Source organism: Schistocerca gregaria, chromosome 1 (genome assembly GCF_023897955.1).
Source record: "Schistocerca gregaria isolate iqSchGreg1 chromosome 1, iqSchGreg1.2, whole genome shotgun sequence".
In the NCBI taxonomy this organism is placed as follows: domain Eukaryota; kingdom Metazoa; phylum Arthropoda; class Insecta; order Orthoptera; family Acrididae; genus Schistocerca; species Schistocerca gregaria.
This window is the reverse complement of record NC_064920.1, coordinates 127546035-127571058: the sequence shown is the minus strand read 5'-3', so window position 1 is coordinate 127571058 and position 25024 is coordinate 127546035. Positions and strand designations below refer to the sequence as shown.

General features: G+C 40.2%; 1 protein-coding gene across 1 annotated transcript in view; it reads left to right on the top strand.

Annotated features, from left to right (window-relative positions):
* The window catches only part of LOC126334766 (GTP-binding protein 1), a 132929-nt gene extending 108871 nt beyond the window's left edge, over positions 1-24058 (top strand). Inside the window, exons 11-13 of the mRNA XM_049997347.1 lie at positions 3348-3481; positions 3568-3735; positions 23630-24058. Coding sequence (XP_049853304.1) covers positions 3348-3481; positions 3568-3735; positions 23630-23839 — 512 coding nt within the window. The 3' untranslated portion in view covers positions 23840-24058. The remainder of the gene's footprint in view (positions 1-3347; positions 3482-3567; positions 3736-23629) is intronic.
* Positions 24059-25024: the final 966 nt, after the last annotated feature.

Sequence of the window (25024 nt, the reverse complement as noted above, 5' to 3'; positions counted from 1 at the left end):
GCATTGACATTGATTGTGGCCGTTTCCAGCATCTTCTGTGTTCATTAACAGGGATCAATCCTGTGTCAGTCTTTTTATAAATATATTCTGGGCAATTTTATTTTGCCCACCCTGTATGTCACGAATTTTTATAACAATGTGGACTGTGTTACCGACTGAAAGATTCATTCTCCAGACCATATGGGTTGCACCTTCTATGGGCTGTACTGCATTCCATGGCACATGCCTATTCACATTACAAAGAGGTCATCCCTGAGTCTGCATCCCATTTGTAATAATGATGTGAGGTAAGATTGGTGGAGCTTCAGTCATCTGTGACAAATGCAGAACCTTCCACATCAACATCATACTCCACAAGTCACTTAACGGTGTGTTTCATAGGGTACTTCTTGTATCACAATTTGATTTTCTCCCCTCCCTCCCCCACTGCTCTGTTCCCCTCGAAAATGACACATGGGAAGAGTGATTCTCGGTAAGCCTCGAATTTTCTCACCATGTTAATTTCGTGAGCTGAATATGGGAGGAATTAACATGTTGCCCGACTTCCCAGAAAGTGCTTTCTCAAACTTTCGGTAGTTAACGTAACTGTGGTTCACAATGCCTCTGGCCCCGGCGGAGGTTCGAGTCCTCCCTCGGACATGGGTGTGTGTGTTTGTCCTTAGGATAATTTAGGTTAAGTGGTGTGTAAGGTTAGGGACTGATGACCTTAGCAGTTAAGTCCCATAAGATTTCACACACCTTTGAACACAATGCCTCTCTTGTGACATCTACCACTGTAGTTTGTTGAGCATCTGTATAATGCTTTTGTGTCAATTAAACAATCCTGTGATGAAAAGAGTCACTTTTTGTTGGAGCTTTTGTATCTCTTCTATCAGTTCTACATGATAAGGATCACAGATTGATGAACAACACTCATGAATCAGTTGAACAAGTGACTTTTACAATCCACTGATAAACAATACTCAAGAATCGTAAGGTGCTTGTTTGACCGATTCTCGAGTTTTGTTCATCAATCTGGGAACCTTACCAGGTACGAATAATAGAAGAGATAGAGAAGATCCACTGAAGAGCAGCACATCCTCTCACGGTATTATTCAATCAGTGCAAGAGGATTACTGATATGCTTAACAAACTATGGCGCTGATTCCAGAATGAGATTTTCACTCTGCAGTGGAGTGTGCAGCGATGTGAAACTTCCTGGCAGGTTAAAAATTTGTGCTGGACCTAGACTCGAACTTGGGACCTTTGCCTTTTGTGGGGAAGTGCTCTACCAGGTGAGCTACCCATGCAGCCCATCCTCAACTGCAATTCTGCCAGTGCCTCTTCACAGAAAGTCTCCTGCGAACCTTGCAGAACTACCACTCCTGGAAGAAAGGATATTGCAAAGACACAGCTTAGCCACAGCCTGAGGGATGTTTAGAGAATGAGATTTTCACTCTGCAGTAGTGTGTGTGCTGATATGAAACTTTCATCCCCCAGGCTGTGACTAAGCCATGTCTCCTCAATATCCTTTCTTCCAGGGTTGCTAGTTCTGCGAGGTACACAGAAGAGCTTCTGTGAAGTTTGGAAGGTAGGAGATGAGGTACTTGCAGAATTGAAGCTGTGAGGATGGGTTGCGAGTCATGCTTGGGTAGCTCAGCTTGCCTGAGAAAGGCAAAGGTCCCGAGTTTGTGTCTCGTTTTGGCACACATTTTTAATCTGTCAGGAAGTTTCAAACTACATTGCTGTTTGACCCATGTAGTCTCCTGACAGTTTGTTGAAAAACGTTGGACTCTTATGAAATTGATGACTACACACCCAAGCTCCAGAAGAGTATTGTGCTGTTTTCAGTTTGAACTCACTTAACTATTCTTCTATTGAAGCTGTGATTTCATCTGTTATGTAATCATTGTCAGCTGCAGTTACGAGTACCCTTAATTGTTCTGAGTAATAAAGTTTTCTATCTCCAACTTTAGTTAGTCTTACAAATCGTTGTAATGTCTAGCACTTTTACTGACAGCCACAAACTGCTATTGTATGAATTCCAAGTTTGCAAAGATGTTCTTCCCATTTACATACCATTTCCAATTGAAGGCAGAATGCAGTCACTGTGATAGAATGGCAATGAATTGCCAACTTTGAAAGCCCTCATGTGATATTTGTTAATTATGTTTTAACACATGATTTACAATTCCAAATTCAGATTTTCTTATTTAATTATGATTTAATGACAAATAGCAGAATTGAGATGGTTGCTTTCTGCAATTCTTAATATTTGTAGACTATAGTTTGTTTTCGGTCATGACAAAAACCGTGTGAAAAATAGATTATCCAAAATGAAAACTGTTATTCGAATGATGTCATCCAGTGTGTGATCTTCATGAACTTTTATATGCCATTACTAGTAGTAATTCCGTGTTTCTTTGTAATTCTTGGTACCCACTGGCTACATGATATTACAGAGTATGCATTGGATCTCAGTAAGAAATGTGAAATGTTGTTGGTGATGGAACTTAGCTTCAAGGTCTTCTCATAGCAACAGCAGTTTAGTACAAGCGGAGGAAAAGAGGGGGGGAGGTGGGGGGGGGGGGGGGGAGGATCAGGCGAGGCTACCACTCAGCTGTAGGTGAGTGATGTGTGGTGCATGGAATGGAATTACGCAACAGCACATACTCATTACTAGCTTATGAGATGCCAGTCTTTTTTCTAGTACAAGTAACTGTGCGAGTTGGTATTGACAGTAGAAAGAGAGTGGTATCTCAAAACGTTGTTACGTCTCTGCATTGATGCACATATGTGTACCCCAGGCGGCAGTCAGCTACAGTTAAGTGGTAACCTTTCCTCATTTCTGTTTTTCATCTTTTAATTTTTGTTACTGTAATACGAAGAAGAACTTTTAGTGATATTTCTGCATAAAATATTAGTCTTGTCTTTGATGCAACCAATACTTTTCATTATTATAAATCACTATTTTTTATATTGAAAGTTAGTAACTCTGAGACATTCTCTTAAGATAAAAAATATTTAGTTGTAAGATTTAATGTAATTTCAGGGAAGTGTATTGATAGATACTTTTCACAAATCACAATGAGTTTAAAGTGATGAAATTATGTTAGTCAAATAAAATTCCAAGGCCAAAGGATTACTGTCATAAGATTTATCCCACTGAGCTGCCAACTCTGACTGGAATGACTTCTAAACAAATGATAAGCAAAGTCACCATTGTATTTTTGAGTTTCTTACTTCGCAAATGTCATGACAAGTGATTGTGGAGTCTTTAACATTTTATTGCTCGTCGCATGAAAATTTTAATGGTCTCGTGAAGCAGTTGAATTTAATTCATAATCATGTGAAACTTTTGTTGCCAGTTCACTGTGGAAGTATCCGACAAACTGCGTCTATTCTCTCAATGTCCAAAGAATGTTTACGAACGGGGGACAAAGCAATAGTCCATTTTCGATTTATCAAGCACCCGGAGTACATAAAGCCAGGACAGCGAATGGTAATTGTTATATTTCATCATCTTGACTTGTTTTTGTGATTGGTTGTTTAAACTGAATTATTATGAATAGCTTGTCACGGTTTCAGGTCTTCCGTGAAGGCCGCACCAAAGCTGTCGGTAACATCTTGAGGCTGATTCCCCAGGCTAACCCAGGGGCACAGGTAGCACGATCCAAACCCAACAAGATGCAGTCGAAGCAAAGCAGCTGCTCGGTGCAATCGCAGTCCTCTGCTGCTCCACAGTCCCCTCAGCAGGTAGGCCAATCACAAAACATTGAGACAAAAAAAGAAATTATACTATAATGGTGGACACAAGCTCGTGTGAGGTTTCTTGCAGCTGACTGTGTTTGGACCAAAAGTATCCATTTGTCCTCAAGATACTGTATTATTTGTCTCAGTTATGTTTCTGAGCTGCATGATCTTACAGAATATACAGATAGAAATGAATCTTGATTAGTTACTTGCGCAATTGATTAGTGCTGTACACACAAGTGCGGAAAGTATACCATTTCAGGGATAGCTGCATTAACGTATTAAAGTTGGGCTAGGTCCATTTATGGAAAACCGCATCCTATGATGAGATAATAGTATGAAGAACAATTAGATGGGGATGCAACTTAAATGTTTTATATCGGACTACATCTGTAATAGGCTAACATATAAGGTCTTCAGCTCATTCCAATTTATTGTTCGGAATAGCATATTTTGACATTACTGCTACTTCATGAAGACTACGAATGTGAAGATCAAACAGAACAGTGTATTATATTGACATCATAGGATTAGCCTCAGAATGTGTTCACAGCAAAGCATTGTCATGCTTCAGAGTGAAGTCCTAAATGCATGGAAAGCACAGATGCGTCTCACTTGCTGTGTGGTTAGCCGGTTACTTTTTCATAATCAGGAGCAGTAATTTGTGACATTATTTATCGTGTTTGAAGTTGTAAATGTTAGTTGTGACAAGAGCTTTTACTAATACCTACGCAAAAAAAGGCGAAGACATAAATCTCTTCCTGTCAAGTACTGTGGGAAATTCTTATGTTTTATAAAATATGCAGCTGAGGGACCTTCACATTATGATCACTCTTGGATAAACCATGACCTATTTCTCCTTTATATTATTTTATCAGTGGTTGACAGACGTCTGGTGTGTGTTAATAATGAAAATACTCACTTTCAAATGTTGGTGCTACTACATTCAGTGGTTGGCACCACATAATTTGCAAGTAAAAATCTATTTTAAACAGTGGAAAATCTAGGATGTAATAACGACAATATTATGAAAATGCTAGATAGCTACTCACCGTATAGAGGAGACATCAAAGACAGACAAGTACAGCAAAATCACTGCTATACTTATGAGTTTTACGCGAAAAGGCCTTCTTGTGAAGTAGAAAACATACACATATTCACACAAGCACAACATACACACAAGCACTGTTTCTGACCACTGATGGAGGGAGATGGTCTGTGGGTAGTGGGTGTAAGGAAGAGGCTGGAGTGGGGAGAGGGATAGTTGGGTACAGACCGGAGAATGTTAGTGCTGCTTGTGAGAGCATGCAGGGATATGGTGGAGAGGCAGGGAAGGGGTGTTAGATACAGTAGGGCAGGGAGGGGGAGGCAGTGGAAAAGGAGAGAAGAAGTAGAGGACAGGAAAAAGACTAGTGGTGGGTGTGCTGGTGGAATTGAAGGCTGTGTAGAGTGCTGGAGTGGGGATAGGGAAGGGGGTAGGAAGATGGAGGACAGGAAGTAGCAAAGTTTGAGGCCAGGGAATACTGTGGAGAGAGTTCCCATCTGCACAGTTCAGAAAAGCTGGTAGTGGTAGGAAGAATACAGCTTTTCTGAATCGTGCAGTTGAACCATGGACCTTGCCGTTGGTGGGGAGGCTTGCGTGCCTCAGTGATACAGATGGCCGTACCGTAGGTGCAACCACAACGGAGGGGTATCTGTTGAGAGGCCAGACAAACATGTGGTTCCTGAAGAGGGGCAGCAGCCTTTTCAGTAGTTGCAGGGGCAACAGTCTGGATGATTGACTGATCTGGCCTTGCAACATTAACCAAAATAGCCTTGCTGTGCTGGTACTGCGAACAGCTGAAAGCAAGGGGAAACTACAGCCATAATTTTTCCCGAGGACATGCAGCTTTACTGTATGATTAAATGATGATGACGTCTTCTTGGGTAAAATATTCCGGAGGTAAAATAGTCCCCCATTCGGATCTTCGGGCGGGGACTACTCAGGAGGACGTCGCTATCAGGAGAAAGAAAACTGGCGTTCTATGGATCAGAGCGTGGAATGTCAGATCCCTTAATCGGGCAGGTAGGTTAGAAAATTTAAAAAGGGAAATGGATAGGTTAAAGTTAGATATAGTGGGTATTAGTGAAGTTCAGTGGCAGGAGGAACAAGACTTTTGGTCAGGTGAATACAGGGTAATAAATACAAAATCAAATAGGGGTAATGCAGGAGTAGGTTTAATAATGAATAAAAAAAATAGAAGTGCGGGTAAGCTACTACAAACAGCATAGTGAACGCATTATTGTGGCCAAGATAGACACAAAGCCCATGCCTACTACAGTAGTACAAGTTTATATGCCAACTAGCTCTGCAGATGACAAAGAAATTGATGAAATGTATGATGAGATAAAAGAAATTATTCAGGTAGTGAAGGGAGACGAAAATTTAATAGTCATGGGTGACTGGAATTCATCAGTAGGAAAAGGGAGAAAAGGAAACATAGTAGGTGATTATGGATTGGGGCTAAGAAATGAAAGAGGAAGCCGCCTGGTAGAATTTTGCACAGAGCATAACTTAATCATAGCTAACACTTGGTTCAAGAATCATAAAAGAAGGTTGTATACATGGAAGAATCCTGGAGATACTAAAAGATATCAGATAGATTATATAATGGTAAGACAGAGATTTAGGAATCAGGTTTTAAATTGTAGGACTTTTCCAGGGGCAGATGTGGACTCTGACCACAATCTATTATGACCTGTAGGTTAAAACTGAAGAAACTGCAAAAAGGTGGAAATTTAAGGACATGGGATCTGGATAAGCTGAAAGAACCAGAGGTTGTACAGAGTTTCAAGGAGAGCATAAGGGAACAATTGACAGCAATGGGGGAAAGAAACACAGTAGAAGAAGAATGGGTAGCTCTGAGGGATGAAGTAGTGAAGGCAGCAGAGGATCAAGTAGGTAAAAAGACGAGGGCTGCTAGAAATCCTTGGGTAACAGAAGAAATATTGAATTTAATTGATGAAAGGAGAAAATATAAAAATGCAGTAGATTAAACAGGCAAAAAGGAATACAAACGTCTCAAAAATGAGATTGACAGGAAGTGCAAAATGGCTAAGCAGGGATGGCTAGAGGACAAATGTAAGGATGTAGAAGCTTATCTCACTAGGGGTAAGATAGATACTGCCTACAGGAAAATTAAAGAGACCTTTGGAGAGAAGAGAACCACGTGTATGAATATCAAGAGCTCAGATGGCAACCCAGTTCTAAGCAAAGAAGGGAAGGCAGAAAGGTGGAAGGAGTATATAGAAGGTTTATACAAGGGTGATGTACTGGAGGACAATATTATGGAAATGGAAGAGGATGTAGATGAAGACGAAATGGGAGGTAAGATACTCGGGAAGAGTTTGACAGAGCACTGAAAGACCTGAGTCGAAACAAGGCCCCTGGAGTAGACAACATTCCATTGGAACTACTGACGGCCTTGGGAGAGCCAGTCCTGACAAAACTCTACCATCTGGTGAGCAAGATATATGAGACAGGCGAGAAGAATATAATAATTCCAATCCCAAAGAAAGCAGGTGTTGACAGATGTGAAAATTACCGAACTATCAGTTTAATAAGTCACAGCTGCAAAATACTAACGCGAATTCTCTACAGACGAATGGAAAAACTAGTAGAAGCCGACCTCGGGGAAGATCAGTTTGGATTCCGTAGAAGTGTTGGAACACGTGAGGCAATACTGACCTTACGACTTATCTTAGAAGAAAGATTAAGAAAAGGCAAACCTACGTTTCTAGCATTTGTAGACTTAGAGAAAGCTTTTGACAGTGTTGACTGGAATACTCTCTTTCAAATTCTGAAGGTGGCAGGGGTAAAATACGGGGAGCGAAAGGCTATTTACAATTTGTACAGAAACCAGATGGCAGTTATTAGAGTCGAGGGGCATGAAAGGGAAGCAGTGGTTGGAAAAGGAGTGAGACAGGGTTGTAGCCTCTCCCCAATGTTATTCAATCTGTATATTGAGCAAGCAGTAAAGGAAACAAAAGAAAAATTTGGAGTAGGTATTAAAATTCATGGAGAAGAAGTAAAAACTTTGAGGTTCGCCGATGACGTTGTAATTCTGTCAGAGACGGCAAAGGACTTGGAAGAGCAGTTGAACGGAATGGACAGTGTCTTGAAAGGAGGATATAAGATGAACATCAACAAAAGCAAAACGAGGATAATGGAATGTAGTCCAATTAAATCGGGTGATGCTGAGGGAATTAGATTAGGAAATGAGACACTTAAAGTAGTAAAGGAGTTTTGCTATTTAGGAAGTAAAATAACTGATGATGGTCGAAGTAGAGAGGATATAAAATGTAGACTGGCAATGGCAAGGAAAGCGTTTCTGAAGAAGAGAAATTTGTTAACATCTATAGATTTATGTATCAGGAAGTCGTTTCTGAAAGTATTTGTTTGGAGTGTAGCCATGTATGGAAGTGAAACATGGACGATAACTAGTTTGGACAAGAAGAGATTAGAAGCTTTCGAAATGTGGTGCTACAGAAGAATGCTGAAGATTAGATGGGTAGATCACGTAACTAATGAGGAGGTATTGAATAGGATTGGGGAGAAGAGAAGTTTGTGGCACAACTTGACTAGAAGAAGGGATCGGTTGGTAGGACATGTTTTGAGGCATCAAGGGATCACAAATTTAGCATTGGAGGGCAGCATGGAGGGTAAAAATCGTAGAGGGAGACCAAGAGATGAATACACTAAGCAGATTCAGAAGGATGTAGGTTGCAGTAGGTACTGGGAGATGAAGCAGCTTGCACAGGATAGAGTAGCATGGAGAGCTGCATCAAACCAGTCTCAGGACTGAAGACAACAACAACAACAACAACAGCAGCAGTAGTTGGTAACTCTCATTACAATATCATCTATATTCTTGTAACCACCATGCCTTCAACATTCGCTAGTTCCTGTCCTTCTCCTTCCTAGCCCCCTCCCTATCTCCATTCCAGCACTACACAGCATTCTGTTCCACCAGTTCACCCACTTCTCTATTTCTCTCCTTTTCTGCTCCCCCGCCCCCCTCTCCTTTTCCCTCAAATATCCTTACTGCACCTAGCAGCCCTACCCTGTCCACACAATGTCCATGCTTGCTCCCATAAGCAGAGCTACACCTTCCTCTAACATATTATCCTTCCCTCTCCCCACTCCAGTCTCTTTCCTACCCTCACCAGATTGCTTCTTCCATCAGATGCAGTTGCTGTATGGATTAAGGCATTTGTGCTTATGTGAAAGTTTGTGTCTGTGTGTGTTTTCTACTGTAGAACAAGGCTTTCTGCCAAAAAGCTCAAAAGTCGTTTTGTTCTGCATGTCTGCAATTCAATGCCTATATGGTGAGTAGCAATCTATCTTTTCATAATATTATCATTGATAATATATTTTGTTAATCTAACTGAGGTGCGTTGTTCACTTCCAAAAATATCCCTGTTGTTTCCTCTGTGACTGAACAGTCTGCACAGTGACTGCCACCTGCAATACATTTACTTGTTTCCCAGAATTGCCAAGATTTTTTTCTTTATTGAAGTGACTGAAACAAGGCCCACTCATACTTGTGAGAGTAACTAGGTATTTACTTTAAGGAAAAGTGGTCATGTAGGAAAAGGGTGTTAATGACCAAACAATTGATGTGTTGAGTACACGCCACTGCAGTGCTGATACCCCGTGATATTTAATGTAGACTTCATAGCAGTGGCCAGTCAACAGACCACATCTGGTCAGACAATGAGAGGTGTACCTGCTAAACGTACGTTGTAAACTAGAAATACATAGTAGAGCAGAGATGTGAGGATGGCATAGCTGAAGTGAGGAGTGAGTCAGAATGGATATCGATGATGTGCCAAGCAGAAAACAAAATGTGTACAATAGTAAACAGCCATGCACCAACTAATGACAAGAACACGAAGGACCTGAAAGTGTTAGGCATTTTGTGGGAGATGCTACAATATACACTGAAAAACATACAACACAGATAAGCAAAGATACTCATAGGCAGTTATAATGCACATACTGGAATGGAGAATTGACATAAGGGAATAGCAGAGGGATACACAGCACACTAGAGGGCAAACAAAAAATGGGGGAAGGTTAATTCAGCTGTTTCAAAGACACGAAATTAGAACTGATGGCAACATACTTCGGTGCCAAACCAAGTAAGAAAATGACATGGGCAAATCCACTTACCACCCTCATTGGGGAATTCCAGATTGACCACATAGCAATCAGTAGGAAAAACAGTAAGGAGACTGCAAACACTAAGGTCAGGAACAACACTAGAATAGAATCGGATCACTGTTGTACAAGTGCTGTTGGATTCCAAACAGGGATAGAGAGCCACAGATGAATGGAGCAAGCAGAAACATCAAGATAGCCAGAAATTAAGACACAGTTGAGAGAAATATGAGAGAATATTTAACAGGAAGAAATGGAAGAAATCGTGGGACAGTAGAGAGGATGAAGAACGTGAGGTCAGCCTCCCGCATGACAGGAACCAAATACGTTGTCGAATTCAGGAAGGATTGGTCAGAATTGAGAGAAACAAAATTGGAGAAGGAAGTAACACAGGGTGTGGCAAATAAAAGTGGCCCAGGTGAGTGGATATGATTGGACATGAATTTGTGACAGCATTAGTGGAGAAGGAAAAGATCTACAGTTACTTCTGCCAGGATGAAGCAGCTGCCTATACAGCTGACCACACTGTGGAGCACATTTACACAGTCTTCACACCTGACAGAGTTGGTGGCAAACAATTACTTTCTGTGGTGAGTCCTCAGTTCTAAGGTGTATCAGAACAACCCTCATACTCTTCAAGAAATGTACCAGAATATTTCGGATGAGACTGCAGCAGTTTCAGCAGTCCAGCGTCAATCTGCCTTCAGCAAATTGCTGACCAGGCCCAAAAGTGTCAAGAGATGAATGGTGGTCACTTTGATCTGCTATAATCAGGTTAGTATTATACTTCCTTTCCCATGCTGTTTTTTCTTTGCTCCCTGGAAATCTGTTCTCCAACCACTTTGTTTGCCCCACCTTCTATATCAACTAATACAGCAGAGACTGACAACAGAGAAGGATGCAAGAAAGGATAGAGTGCCACCAGTGGAGAAAATAAGAGAAGAGCATAGTAAAGATTTCTGAAGAGCAGGAGAGAAGTGAGAGAATAAAGAGGTTCTCAGAGGACAAGAAGAAAATGCAAATGGTGAAGAGTACTTGTGGTCTACAGAGCATTTAACAAAAGAGAAGTAGAAGAAGAAACTAGATATACTATAAGAATTTTTATTTTATTTGTACAGATAGTTGCAATCCCATCTTTTACACAAGTTGAGCCATAAATTTCTTTTTTCCCCACTTTTATTCACAACCTCCTCATTAGATAATTGATGTACCATATCTGACAGAATATAATATTGTTGACAAACCAATAAGTTTTTATTTCTCCTCCCTGAATTTCAATTCCATTTCCAAATATCTTCTTGGTTTCCTTTGCTACTCAGTGTACAGGTTGAATGACATCAGGGTTAGCCTACAACACTACCTCATTCCCTTTTCAACCCCTGCTTCCCATTCATGTCCTTTGCCTCTTACAACTGAAGTCTGATTTCTGTAAAAGTTGTATGAAACCTTTTGCTCTATGTATTTTATTCCTCCTACCTTCAGAAGTGCAAGGAGTATATTTTAGTCAACATTGTTATAAACTTGCTCAAAATCTACAAATTTTATAAATGTAGGTTTGCCTTTCTTCAACCTGTCTTCTAGAATGCGACTAAGGGTCAGTATTACTTTATGTATTCCTACATTTCTTGGGAACTCAAAACTAATCCTCCTTGGTGTCAGCTTCTATCGGTTTTTCCATTTTTCTGTAATAATTCATTTCAATATTTTGCAATCGTGCTTATTAAAATGGTAGTTTGATAACATTCTAACCTGTCAGGACCTAGTTTCTGTGGAACAGGAATTAGTACATTCTTCTTGATGTCTGAGAGTCTTTTTCCAGTCTCGTATATGCTATGGGATTAAAAGTATCTGGACGCCTGGCTGAAAATGACTTACAAGTTCGTAGCACCCTCCATCTGTAATGCTGGAATTCAGTATAGTATTGGTCCACCCTTAGCCTTGATGACAGCTTCCACACTCACAGGCATACATTCAATCAGGTGCTGGAAGGTTTCGTGGGGAATGGCAGCCCATTCTTCACAGAGTGCTGCACTGAGGAGAGGTATCGATGTCCATTGGTGAGGCCTGGTACAAAGTTGGCGTTCCAAAACATCCCAAAGGTGTTCCATAGGATTTAGATCAGGACACTGTGCTGGCCAGTCTATTACAGGAATGTTATTGTCGCTTAACCACTCCACCACAGGCTGTGCATTATGAACAGGTGCCCAATGTTTACGCTCCTTACACCAAGCGAATTGTCATTGGGCATTTACCATCCTGATATGTGGCTTATGGGCAGCCACTTGACTATGAAATCCAAGTTCCCCCCCCTCCCTCCCCACCTAACTGTTTAGTACTTGCAGTGGATCCTGATGCAGTTTGGTATTCCTGTGTGTTGGTCTGGATAGATGTCTGCCTGTTACAAATTACAACCTTCTTCAACTCTCGGCAGTCTCTGTCAGGCAACAGACGAGATCGGCCTGTATGCTTATGCGCTGTACTTGTCCCTTCACGTTTGCACCTCACTATCACATTGGAAACATTGGACTTAGGGATATTTAGGATAGGGGTGTGGAAATCTCACGTACAGACGTATGACACAAGTGACACCCAATCATGTGACCACATTCAAAGTCTGTGAGCTCCACTTAGGTGGTATCTATTTTTCCCCTACTTATGCATGATTCTTCAGCCTTGCACTTGCCCTCTTGCCATTCCTGTTTAGTCACTTTACACTCTCTGCCAATCTCATTTTTTACGCATCTGTATTCACTTTTGCCTGCTTTATTTGCTGCATTTTCTCCTTTCATTAGTTACATTCTATATTTCATGTGTTATCCAAGGGTTTATATTAGTCTTTTTCCTTAACAAAAAATAATTAAAAATCCGTCAAAGCTACCCTATTTCAGTCAGTCATTGCCTAATGCTCCCTCTGAAATTCTTAACTCTTTACTCTTTCTATTTACCCAAGTTCCATCTCCTTAATGTCCTACTGTTCTGCAGTTTATTCACTTTTAATATATAGTTCATAACTAGTAAATTGTTGTCATAGACCACATCTGCCCCTGAAAATGCCTTACAGATTAAAATCTGGCTCTGAAATTTCTGTCTTATCATTATATAATCAGTCTGAAACCTTCTAATGTTTCCAGGTCTCTTCCATATATACCTATAACCTCAAGTGGTTCTTAATACAAGTGTCAGTGATGATTAAATCAAGCTATTTGTAGATTTCTACCAGGTGTGTTTCTCCTTCACTCTTTTCCCCATTTCATGTTCTCTTACTATTTTTCCTTCTCTAATTTTTCCTACTGTTGAATTCCAGTCCTGTAACACGATTAGATTTAAACCTTCCTTAAATTTCTTTTTAACTCACCGTACATACCTCCAGTCTCTTCATCTTCTGAGCTAGTCGCCATATAAACTTGTACTACTGTGGTCAATGTTGACTTTGTGTTTGTATTGGCTGCATTAATGTGTTCACTGTGCTGTTTGTAGTTGCATACCCACATTCCCATTTTTTAAAATCATTATTGGACCTACTCCGTCATTACCCTTATTCCATTTTGTAGTTATAACCCTGTACTTACATGACCAGAAGTCCTGTCCCTCCTGCCACTGAATTTCATTAATTCCCACTACAAATAACTTCAACCTGTCCACTTATCTTATTAAATTTTCTAACTACCTATTCTTTTAGGGGGTTCAGTGTTCCATGCTCTAACCTATAGAATAGCACTTTAATTTTTCGTCATGACAGCACCCTCCTGAGTGGTCCCTGCCCTGCAATCCAAAATGGGGGACTATTTTACCTCCAGAATATTTTATCCAAGAAGATTCCATTGTCATTTGACCATACAGCAGAACTACCTGCCCTTGAGGACAAATAATGGCCGTAGCTTCCCCTTGCTTACAGCCCTTTGCGGTATCAGCATGGCAAGGAGAGCCTTTTCAGCTACTGAAAAGGCTGCTGCCCCTTTTCAAGTACCAAACATTTTGTCTTGTCTCTCCACTGTAATTGCACATATGGTACAGATTTCTGTATCACTAAGGCACGCAAGTCACACCACCTTGCAAGTTAAATGGGCTCAATAATATTATGTTAGAAGTTCATATTATGGGTGCATCCTTTATCAGTGTAGTAACTATTTCTTAAATCAGTAATGTGGCTGAAGATTTACTACACTGACATTCTGTTTTAATGACAGCATGGGATTCTTTGAAATGCAAGAACTCTGGTGGTTGTTGATTATCTACATTTTACCACTTGCAATAGATATTGCTATTACACTCCTGGAAATTGAAATAAGAACACCGTGAATTCATTGTCCCAGGAAGGGGAAACTTTATTGACACATTCCTGGGGTCAGATACATCACATGATCACACTGACAGAACCACAGGCACATAGACACAGGCAACAGAGCATGCACAATGTCGGCACTAGTACAGTGTATATCCACCTTCCGCAGCAATGCAGGCTGCTATTCTCCCATGGAGACGATCGTAGAGATGCTGGATGTAGTCCTGTGGAACGGCTTGCCATGCCATTTCCACCTGGCGCCTCAGTTGGACCAGCGTTCGTGCTGGACGTGCAGACCGCGTGAGACGACGCTTCATCCAGTCCCATACATGCTCAATGGGGGACATATCCGGAGATCTTGCTGGCCAGGGTAGTTGACTTACACCTTCTAGAGCACGTTGGGTGGCATGGGATACATGCGGACGTGCATTGTCCTGTTGGAACAGCAAGTTCCCTTGCCGGTCTAGGAATGGTAGAACGATGGGTTCGATGACGGTTTGGATGTACCGTGCACTATTCAGTGTCCCCTCGACGATCACCAGAGGTGTGCGGCCAGTGTAGGAGATCGCTCCCCACACCATGATGCCGGGTGTTGGCCCTGTGTGCCTCGGTCGTATGCAGTCCTGATTGTGGCGCTCACCTGCACGGCGCCAAACACGCATACGACCATCATTGGCACCAAGGCAGAAGCGACTCTCATCGCTGAAGACGACACGTCTCCATTCGTCCCTCCATTCACGCCTGTCGCGACACCACTGGAGGCGGGCTGCACGATGTTGCGGCGTGAGCGGAAGACGGCCTAAAGGTGTGCGGGACCGTAGCCCAGCTTCATGGAGATGGTTGCGAATGGTCCTCGCCGATACCCCAGGAGCAACAGTGTCCCTAATTTGCTGGGAAGTGGCGGTGCGGTCCCCTACGGCACTGCGTAGGATCCTACGGTCTTGGCGTGCATCCGTGCGTCGCTGCGGTCCGGTCCCAGGTCGACGGGCACGTGCACCTTCCGCCGACCACTGGCGACAACATCGATGTACTGTGGAGACCTCACGCCCCACGTGTTGAGCAATTCGGCGGTACGTCCACCCGGCCTCCCGCATGCCCACTATACGCCCTCGCTCAAAGTCCGTCAACTGCACATACGGTTCACGTCCACGCTGTCGCGGCATGCTACCAGTGTTAAAGACTGCGATGGAGCTCCGTATGCCACGGCAAACTGGCTGACACTGACGGCGGCGGTGCACAAATGCTGCGCAGCTAGCGCCATTCGACGGCCAACACCGCGGTTCCTGGTGTGTCCACTGTGCCGTGCGTGTGATCATTGCTTGTACAGCCCTCTCGCAGTGTCCGGAGCAAGTATGGTGGGTCTGACACACCGGTGTCAATGTGTTCTTTTTTCCATTTCCAGGAGTGTATAAAGGTAGTTCGGAGTAAATCTTAGTAGATTGATATTCTGCAACCCTGAATTTCCAGTTTTCTTTTTTTCACCTTTCTTTCTCTCTTTCCATCTCCACACCTCTGGTGACATGTGTAATTCCTGTGCCTGATTCTCAGTTTTGTTTTTCTTCCACAACATCTGGCTGAGCTGTCTTCTTTAAAATATACTTTTTGTAACATAACTTCCTTACTACTCTTAAAGTCTTCTTTTAAAACTTTAACTGAAAGATGATGACAATATTTGTTGTCTGTCTTTTTCTTAAAAATTGTGACTATGAAAGTATATATTGTATTTAAAACATACTGAACAGAAATGAAGATTATTAAGTTTTCATATTAACATATTCTAAAGTTAATATTAAATGTAATGATATGCTACATTCAAATTGTAATGTTTCCAGTTAAATTTTTCTCCTTTTGACAGCCTCTTTTCTGTTATTACTTGCAGTGAATGTTGTCCATTGTCATTGATGACGTAGTGCAGCAACAAGACTTAAAACTGAATGGTGGGGAGAAAGGGAGGGGTTGTGTTCCCATTTAATGGATAATATGAAGAGCATGGTGTAACAGTTAATATAATATACTACTTTTTTGTGCATGTGAATTTGTGTTTGTAGTGTGTTAAGACCCAGCTAACAGTATATCTGAAAGCACAATTGTTTTTGTTGTCAGGCTGCAGGTACCATTGTGAGCTTTAAGTGAAATGTCAATTTTCTTTTTCCCATCTTGTTTCACTTCCTCACAGAAATAAATATGTAGAAATATTTGAGTGGTCTTAAGTGCAATACCTTCTATTTCAGATATGAATAAGGCGTGCTATCATCATCCCATAGTGGGGCACGTAAGTTGATGGCAAACAATACACAATAATTGATGTACTTTTGTTGTATACAGAAATTATGTTTCTCGGTGGAGTCTTTCCGTTCATTGAATTTTTCTTTTGTAGAATGTGTGTGTCATTCGGCGTATCTGTGATGGATAGTTATTTCTATCTGTTAGTATAAAGCAGGAAAGTATATGCATGGGTGTTTTTTTGTACTAGATGTTTCCATCCAAGGACAGTCATTTGCGTCACATCCTAATGTGTACCATACTCACCAGCCACCATGTTTCCCAGTGTTGGAACACATGCAGCAGTCAGTTTTTCAAAGGAATGTAATTATAAAAATTGTGAGAGAACAGACAGCCACTCACCATACAGATTATGTGTGGCGCAGTTCACAGGCAAGGAAAAAATGTAACATCAATGTTAGCTTAGTTTTGTTGAAAAAGTGTACTTTGTGAAGAAACACGCACAGCCTCCCTTAGTTGTGCTGCAGCCCTGCCAGTTGAATATCATTTACATTTCGGATTGGTGTGGAGAATACTGATGAAACAAGGGGTAGAGAGACCAAGGCACAGTAGTTGAGGGAGTAACATATGTACCTACTGTGCAAGCCATTGTACACACCTATATTAGCAGTTTTCCGTCCTATTACATTCATGTACTAAGCAAGAGAACACGTCTGTCTGCCTCTTTATGTGCTCTGATCTCCTTATCCTATTCCCATGACTTCTGTGTGATATATGTGATGGTATCAGCAGAATAGTCCCACAGGTTTCCATGAATATTGGTTCACTAAATTTACCCCGTGTCTTTTTTCAGAGATGCCAGTTTATTTTTCCTATCTATCTCTGTTACACTTTCATATGGGCTATACAAATTTGTTACGTTTGTAACAGTGCATCCCTGAAATTGTGTAGTGTCTGGTGTCAGAATTCCATGATACGGACTCCAAACAATGGAACAGTATCCTAGTATTTATCACATTACAATTCTGTATGCTGTTTCATTACAGGTTGCTATACTTTCCCAGATCCCTTCCAACAAATTTAAGTTTTCTGCTTGCCATCCCTAATATTAATTTTATACATTCATCCCATTTCATATAATTTTTTGTTTTGTTACCCATAAATATTTATATGATGTGACATGCTCAAAATGCACACCATTAATCTTGACAGTGAATAAAATAGAGTTCTTTCTCTTTGTTATAAGCACTATCTTGCATTTATCTACATTTAATCAGAGCTGCCATTCATTCCACCAAGTGGAAAGTGGCCAAGTGTTTCTGTGTTTCTTTTATCCATGTAGCAACAGCACTGTCAACAAACAACTTGTTTATATATCCTAAGAACATTACGTGTTCTATTACCTTTCCTTGGGGCACACCCTTCGTTACTTTAATATCTGTTGCACAATAACCAGTACTGTAACCCTGGGAAATCTGGGGAAAATGCAGGAATTTTTTCATTGGGAAAACATCCAGGAAAAACCCAGACACTTTTTAGAATTCTGGGAATTTACAATTGCTTTAGTTTTCAGTTCAATTTTAGTTATTTTGATTGGTTAGAACTGATAATCTAGCAAAGAATTTTACTTTAGCCTGTCGCTGCAGAATAATACTGCAGCAATAAAACATGAATGAGAGAATAACACCAAAATAAACCTTTAGTTACAAAGAAAGTGTGCCATTTACAGTGACAAAACACAGTGCACACACAGCCATCTGCTGACAGCAAAACGTGTCAAAGTATTTACGTGTAACAACAAACTGCTCTTGATGAACATGATGTTACAATGGTTTACATCTAACAAAAACAAACGACCACTGTCCGAACAGGCCTTGAAGGTACAACAGTACTGACCAGCTGCCGTGTCATCCTCAGCCTTGAGGCATCACCAAATGTGGAGACAGAGGGACATGTGGCCAGCAGACATCTCTCGTGGCCATTGCCAGTTTTCTTGACTGGTGCTGCTAGTTCTCAATCAAGTAGCTCCTCAATTGGCCTCACGAAGGCTGAGTGCGCCCTGCTTGCCAACAGCACTTGGCAGACCTGGATGGTGACCCACCCAAGTGCTAGCCAAGCCCGACAGCGCCTAACTGTGGTGATCTGACGGGAACTGGTGTTACCAGTGTGGCAAGGCTGTTGGTTTACATTTCTAACAGGTCTCAGGAAAATATTGTGAATTATGCTTTGAGAAGCATTACTTTCAAAGCAAATTTCCCTGTAGGTAAGATAAATTATGTTCCACGTGAGAATGTATGATGAATTTCTGAAATCAAGGAGCATTTGACTCTCATTCAGAACTTAACACTTTGAGGACCAGCTATTCAGCAAAATTTTGGGCCCAGAAGACCACCCATTTATGCCATTATTTAAAATTTCAGTTGCACAATTGTGTTTGATATATCTTAAAGGGTAGTACACAGTAAAATAGACCAATCTTAAAGGGTAGTACACAGTAAAATAGACCAACATTATGTGTGAAAGCTTAGTGTTTCTGGTATCTGTACACCATTAACTTGTGTTTTCACGCCACTTATCACTGATGTTACTATTCATTGACTACATCATGTGTCCTATCCGCTGAGTACCTGCTGGCATTGGCTGCTGAGATCACATGATGTGAGCTATGTTTGGTTGACAAAAGTGTATCATAATCTCGTTTCCAGTGCTTCGGAAGCTGCCGTGCTGTCCTTGGTGTAATTCATATATATGCTTTCATAATATGAAAATTTACAGTGCACATCAAAGAGCTGTCCAAAACGTGTTTTTTGTTGGGTTTCTTTTCCTAAAGTGCAGGGAAGTTCTATGTCGGTGTATAAAACCTGTACTATACAAAAGATTGATAAGTTTTATGGCTCCTAGGGAAAGTATATTGTCGCTTAACATCAATGTGCATCAATTGTTTCATCCTTTCTGTAAACAGTTGTGGCATATACTATTTTCCAGTCATGTTGCTGTTTGCTGTGCAAGAGATTTTTGATGAATTTGAAGAAGAAGAAAAGAGACTTAATCTGCTGTGGATTCCGTGTAAAATCTAGGTGGAATTTAGTGTGAGCCTCGTGTTTTGAAGAGTCTTAATTTTTTCCAGTACTAGGATGTTTCTATCAATATCTGTCATTTGGGAGTCTGTCTGCTATTCAAACATTGCTGCACAAATAATCAGAGAAATAAGATAGAAATTACTCCCACAGGCACTTTCCTTATTAAGCTGATCTGTTGCAGACTTGAACAACTAAACTACATCTTCCAGAAGATGTTTCACTTGCTTTCTTTATATCCTGGAATGAGAAATATCATTAACAAAATATTTACAAAATTGTTGAGGCTTTCGTGGCCACTTGTTGACAAACTGCCTACTGGCTTCTGTCTTGGGTTCTTCGGCCGACGTTCATCTAATGATTTTTCTGACGTTTCGCCAGCACGAGTGGCTGGCATTGTCAAAGCTTCACCCTCCGTTGCTGGTTCACCACTGTGTGAAATCATGTATACGGTGATGTAGGTTAAGGTCCAAAGTTTCACACCATGCAGCCATTCACCATGGAGGGCTCTCATTTGCAAGTAACTGACAAAAAGAAAGTAATCGGAGTTTCGTGTGATGCTCTTCAGCTATAAAAAAGACATGTTTAACAGAATGGTTGCTCAGTGTCATGGTTAAGTTAGAGACCTCGTGTGCAAAAGGTTGTGGGTTCAAATCTTGTCAGCTTCTTTGAAATTTGGATTAAATGAATTTTTTTATTCCTAGTCTTTTGTCACATAATTTTAATCAACACAGTATGTCTGTCATTTTTTCTTCTTGTCATTCTTTTTCCACTTGGAAGCTTTGTGCATGGGATTTTCATTATTTTTATGTATTAACTTCGATTTGATTTCTTCCATTTTATTATAAATTTTTTTCCATATTATTGCATTAATTTCTCATTTTGTTTTATTTAATTTTGTTTATAATCTCTACTTCCATTTAAATCTTCATCTGAATTATTTTGTCCATGGTGAAATAAGAATTAATGTTTTTATGAAATGAGCCATCCAAAAATTGTACAACTTACAATGATACATACATTTTTGACACAATTCTGCAGTCAGTGCAAATAGGCCTTTTGTTTTTCAACTGATAGATCAGCAGTTTCAAATGTTTAAATATTACATCTACATCTACATCTACATCCATACTCCGCAAGCCACCTGATGGTGTGTGGCAGAGGGTACTTTGATACCTCTGTTGGTCCTCCCTTCTCTTCCAGTCTTCTTTGAAGACTGCTAGATGAATAAAAATAATTAAATTCATATGCATAAAGATCCCAAGTGGAAAAAGAATGATAGGAAGTAAAAATGAAAGCAACTGTTTAAGCTAATATATTGACTAAAATGGTGTGATAAAGCAGTGGAAGTAAATAAATTATGTTTAATCCAGTTGACTGAATAAAAATGATGATCAAATTCATTTTGATAAAGATTTTAAAATAAAAGTTTCAAAGTGCCTGATGAGATTCAAACCCACCACCTTTTGCACATGTGGCCTCTACCTTAACCATTATACTGGGCAACCAGACTGTTAAACACCCGTTTTTTTAAAACTCAAGAGCAGAATACAAAATTCTGAAATTTTGTATCATCAATTACTCGCAAACAAGAGCCCTAGGGATGAATGATAGCAGGGTGTAATATCTGGGACCTTAAACTTCGTCACCGTATATATGCTTTCAAAAAGTCAATCCCACCACTGGGGACCTCTCCTTGTAAGTGGTATTCTTCTCTCTCAAACTTACTTTTTGTAAACATGTCTAGTAGTGCCAAAAGTGTTAATGTACAGAGCCACAACTTTTTTGAGCACCTGTTTACTGCAAAAGTTTTTCCAATATGGTGAGTAGTTGCGGGCTGTAACCCCATATTCTGATTTTGATTCAGAAGTGTTCAGCCTTGTTTAAATATGATGCACAGATACCGTAGTTACTTCATAACTCTTATGGTAAGTTGGGATAATTCAGCGTAATAATAAATGGCATATGAAGCACATCGTAGCACAAGTGTATACACAATTAATAAAGAATGAATTGGTGTTACTCATTATTCTGGAAGAATAGTTTTGTGGGACATTCACTGCCTTTCTTTATCTTAACTCATTGGAACAGAATTGCATGTCTTCTATCCACAATTTTTATGGCTTTCTTATGATATATATGAAATGTTTATTTTTATTTTCTTGTAAGCATTTATTTTATGTATTGTATTGTATTGCACTTCACATTATTAGCCAATATGCCGAATGTGTGTTTACTGCACGCTGTGGTGTCCTCTGCATGACATGCAAGCTCACCAGACAAAAGGTTACTCACGTCTCTCCTAAAAGTGCAAGTCAGTTCCCTAAGCACATATAACAGGTGCGCTTCCCTGTGACATGGAATGTACTGAGTAGGAGACATTGATGTCCACTTTCCTGGCACATCAGTCCATATATTTTGACTAAAATTCATGAATAGTCTCCCACAGCTTTGGCACATTGCTCTGGGCAATGTAAAATATTTTCAGTGGAGTTCAAATGTGGAAACTTTGCATGGTACTCCAGATGTGATCTTGATTCTGAGCACCCTTCACCATAAAGTCACAATTTTATCCTGGTGGAAGATAGGCCCAGGAATGGTAGAGTCTCAGACAGCATTCACCAGCAACTCAGTGTGGCATTTTTGACTCACGGCATCTTGACCAAAGAGCTCATTTCTGCGTAACTAAAACGTGTAGAATATCATAAAATGTCCATAGGTTTGCACCACTAGTTGGATGCAATTCCTCCAGAAGGCTTATCATGTGGTAAATTTGGTGTCACACATAACATGTGAGTGGACAGAAATATGACTGATGATCTCTTCAGATAAAAGTATTCAGCCTCCTACACCCAATTGTTGTTGTACTTTAAGTCAGGGTGATATCGCAACTTTGTGGGCAAGTGAGAGCAAGAGTCTCTTACTTGTAATTTCACTCCAAATATCCATCTTACTTCATATGAGCTTGTCTGTTAATTTGGAAACAGATAAACAAAACCTGTTGTTACTGTCCTCCACAATTCCTACTTGCAGTAAAGGGCGCTTTTAGACACAAACTGTAAATCACTGGTGATCCCTTCTTCTTTGTATGTGTGTGTGTGTGTATGTTTGTGTGTGTGTTTGCTACTTTGGCGAACTGAGAGGACAGTTTATTGTAATATACCCATGAAATCCTCCATTTTCTTCATTAACTAACTTTCGGTATGCCCAATGTCAGTTGTTCCCTTTTGACTCTGTTCCATCAGTATTGCATCCCACGTTACAGTGCCATTAGCTTTGACTTGCCAGGTAACTATTATTTTCTCTGGGAACTTATTTAGAGAAAAAAACACTGTTACATTGGTATTGCATTCCATGTTAAAGAGCAAAGTTGCTATTAGCTTTACATGCTTTGTGACTAATATTTTGTCTGGGAGCTTATTTAGATTCAAACAAAGAAGTACACAGACCATGTTGGAATGTTGCAGATATGTAGTTATGACATACTTCATCAGCTTCTGACCTCTATTAACACATTCCAGTTATGGCCTGTGGGATATATGGGTGGTGTATGCCGACTTGATTGCTCAGTTTCATTGAGAGACAGTTTGATAGTTGCTGTCCTTTTTATAATTCATGAAACACTGATTCTTTCAAAATATCATTAATCTGAAGAGAAGTGTAATGTACAGGTATCAAGTTAAAAGATCCACTAAACTTACTTCAGTAAATAGTTTATGGTGTTCTCCTTTATGTACCAGGAAACAGTACTCAGAATTGTGTTAAACGTCTGCCAGTGCTGAGTCACCGGAAGATGCTAAACAGAATCCTCCAATGCCTATTTTAAACATGATCCTCATATATCCACATCTCACAGTTCAGCAAATGCTGTGGAAATATATGACAACAACCATAGCAAAGGAACCATTTCCAGAGCATCATTTACATGTTATGTTTTTTAAACACATCAAGCACATTGTTTATAGTCTTTAAATTGTATGTTTCTCTCAAGTGATGTAAATATGTGATCTCCGTATCCGATTTTAACGACTGTAACACGCCAATATCAAAATGTGAACACTGACGATTGTACTGCTTGTTATTGTATTCATGAGGTATTCTGTTTCTCTGCAGGTTTCACCAGTCCACAGAGCAGATGCCGACTCACCATTTGAAGTGTCTGCTGATAAGAGAGAGAATATGGCACAGCGAAGTGGCAGGAAGAGTAGGGGGAGGAGGGGTGGCCGAGGGAGGTCGGGGGGAGGAGGAACGGGAACAGGAACAACACCAAAACCTCTTGCAGAGCAGAATCCTGTGATTGCTGGTCGGAGTGCAAAAACATAGATAGGCTTTGGTGCCAATGAAGATATTTATTATCTCAAAAAGTTTTTGATGATGCCTTCAGGTGAATATGAACTGTCAAGAAGTACAACTTCTTAATTTGTCCTTTTCTGATGAGATTTCAGTATTTAAATATGTGATCTAGTGTTTGCTTTCAGGTTGAAAAAGGATGTCATACACCTTTTTGTAATGACAAAAATACATTAATTGGTTGTATTTTAACATCCTCATTGATACAATCCCACATACAGAGTGCGCAAGAGTCACTGGACACTGGGTACTAATTTAAACAAAATATTGAATTCATGTCTTATTACAAATACAAATAATACTAAACAATTATTTTTTATGTTTGAATTGTTTTCCATCTTCATTAATACATATTTGTAGTCTTTTTTGGAACACCATTACGTGCTCTGTTGCATAGTGTGGTATCACTACCCAAATCATGAAATGTGTTGTGTATGTATCTGTTAGTTCAGCAATGGTCTAAGGCTTTTGAGAATAAACAGAGTTTTTGTGACACCCCATAGGAAAAAATCCATCGGAATGATAGCTGGTGAACATGGAGGAATGTCAATATCTCCCCTTTGACCAATCACTTTTCTTCAGAAATTTTCATTTAAGTAATCAAATACTGCAATGGCATAATGTCGTGGGGAAACATTGTGGTGAAAGTAAATTTCTTGAAAGTTTTCAGCACACATAATTAGTTCTGGTACCATGTAATTCCGAAGCATAATCAAATAATTATTTGCTGTTGCTGTTCCTCGAAAAAGATATGGTTCAAGTGCACCAGATGACGATATTGCCCCCCCCCCCCCCCCCTCTCGCTGTCCCCACCTCAAACACTCACACCAGGCACCAGGTTGATTTAGTAGTTGGCGTAACAAAAGATTTTGATTGTCAGTATACCAATGGTGGTCAGTCAGTAAGAACTGCAGTAGTTTATTTATAAAAATGTTTTTAAAGCAAAAATTCTTTCTTCTTTCATTAACATCGTGACACTTTGGAAAACTACAGCTGTAAACACATCTCATGGATCATGCTTTCAACAATTCACTAGTTCGATTATTGTGTTTGTTTTGTTTGTCATTGCACTATGTTTGTCATTGCATTGTATTCCACCTTGACAAGGTGTAATTATCATCATTTTGGTAATAACGGGTTAAAACTTTTTAGTGTGCT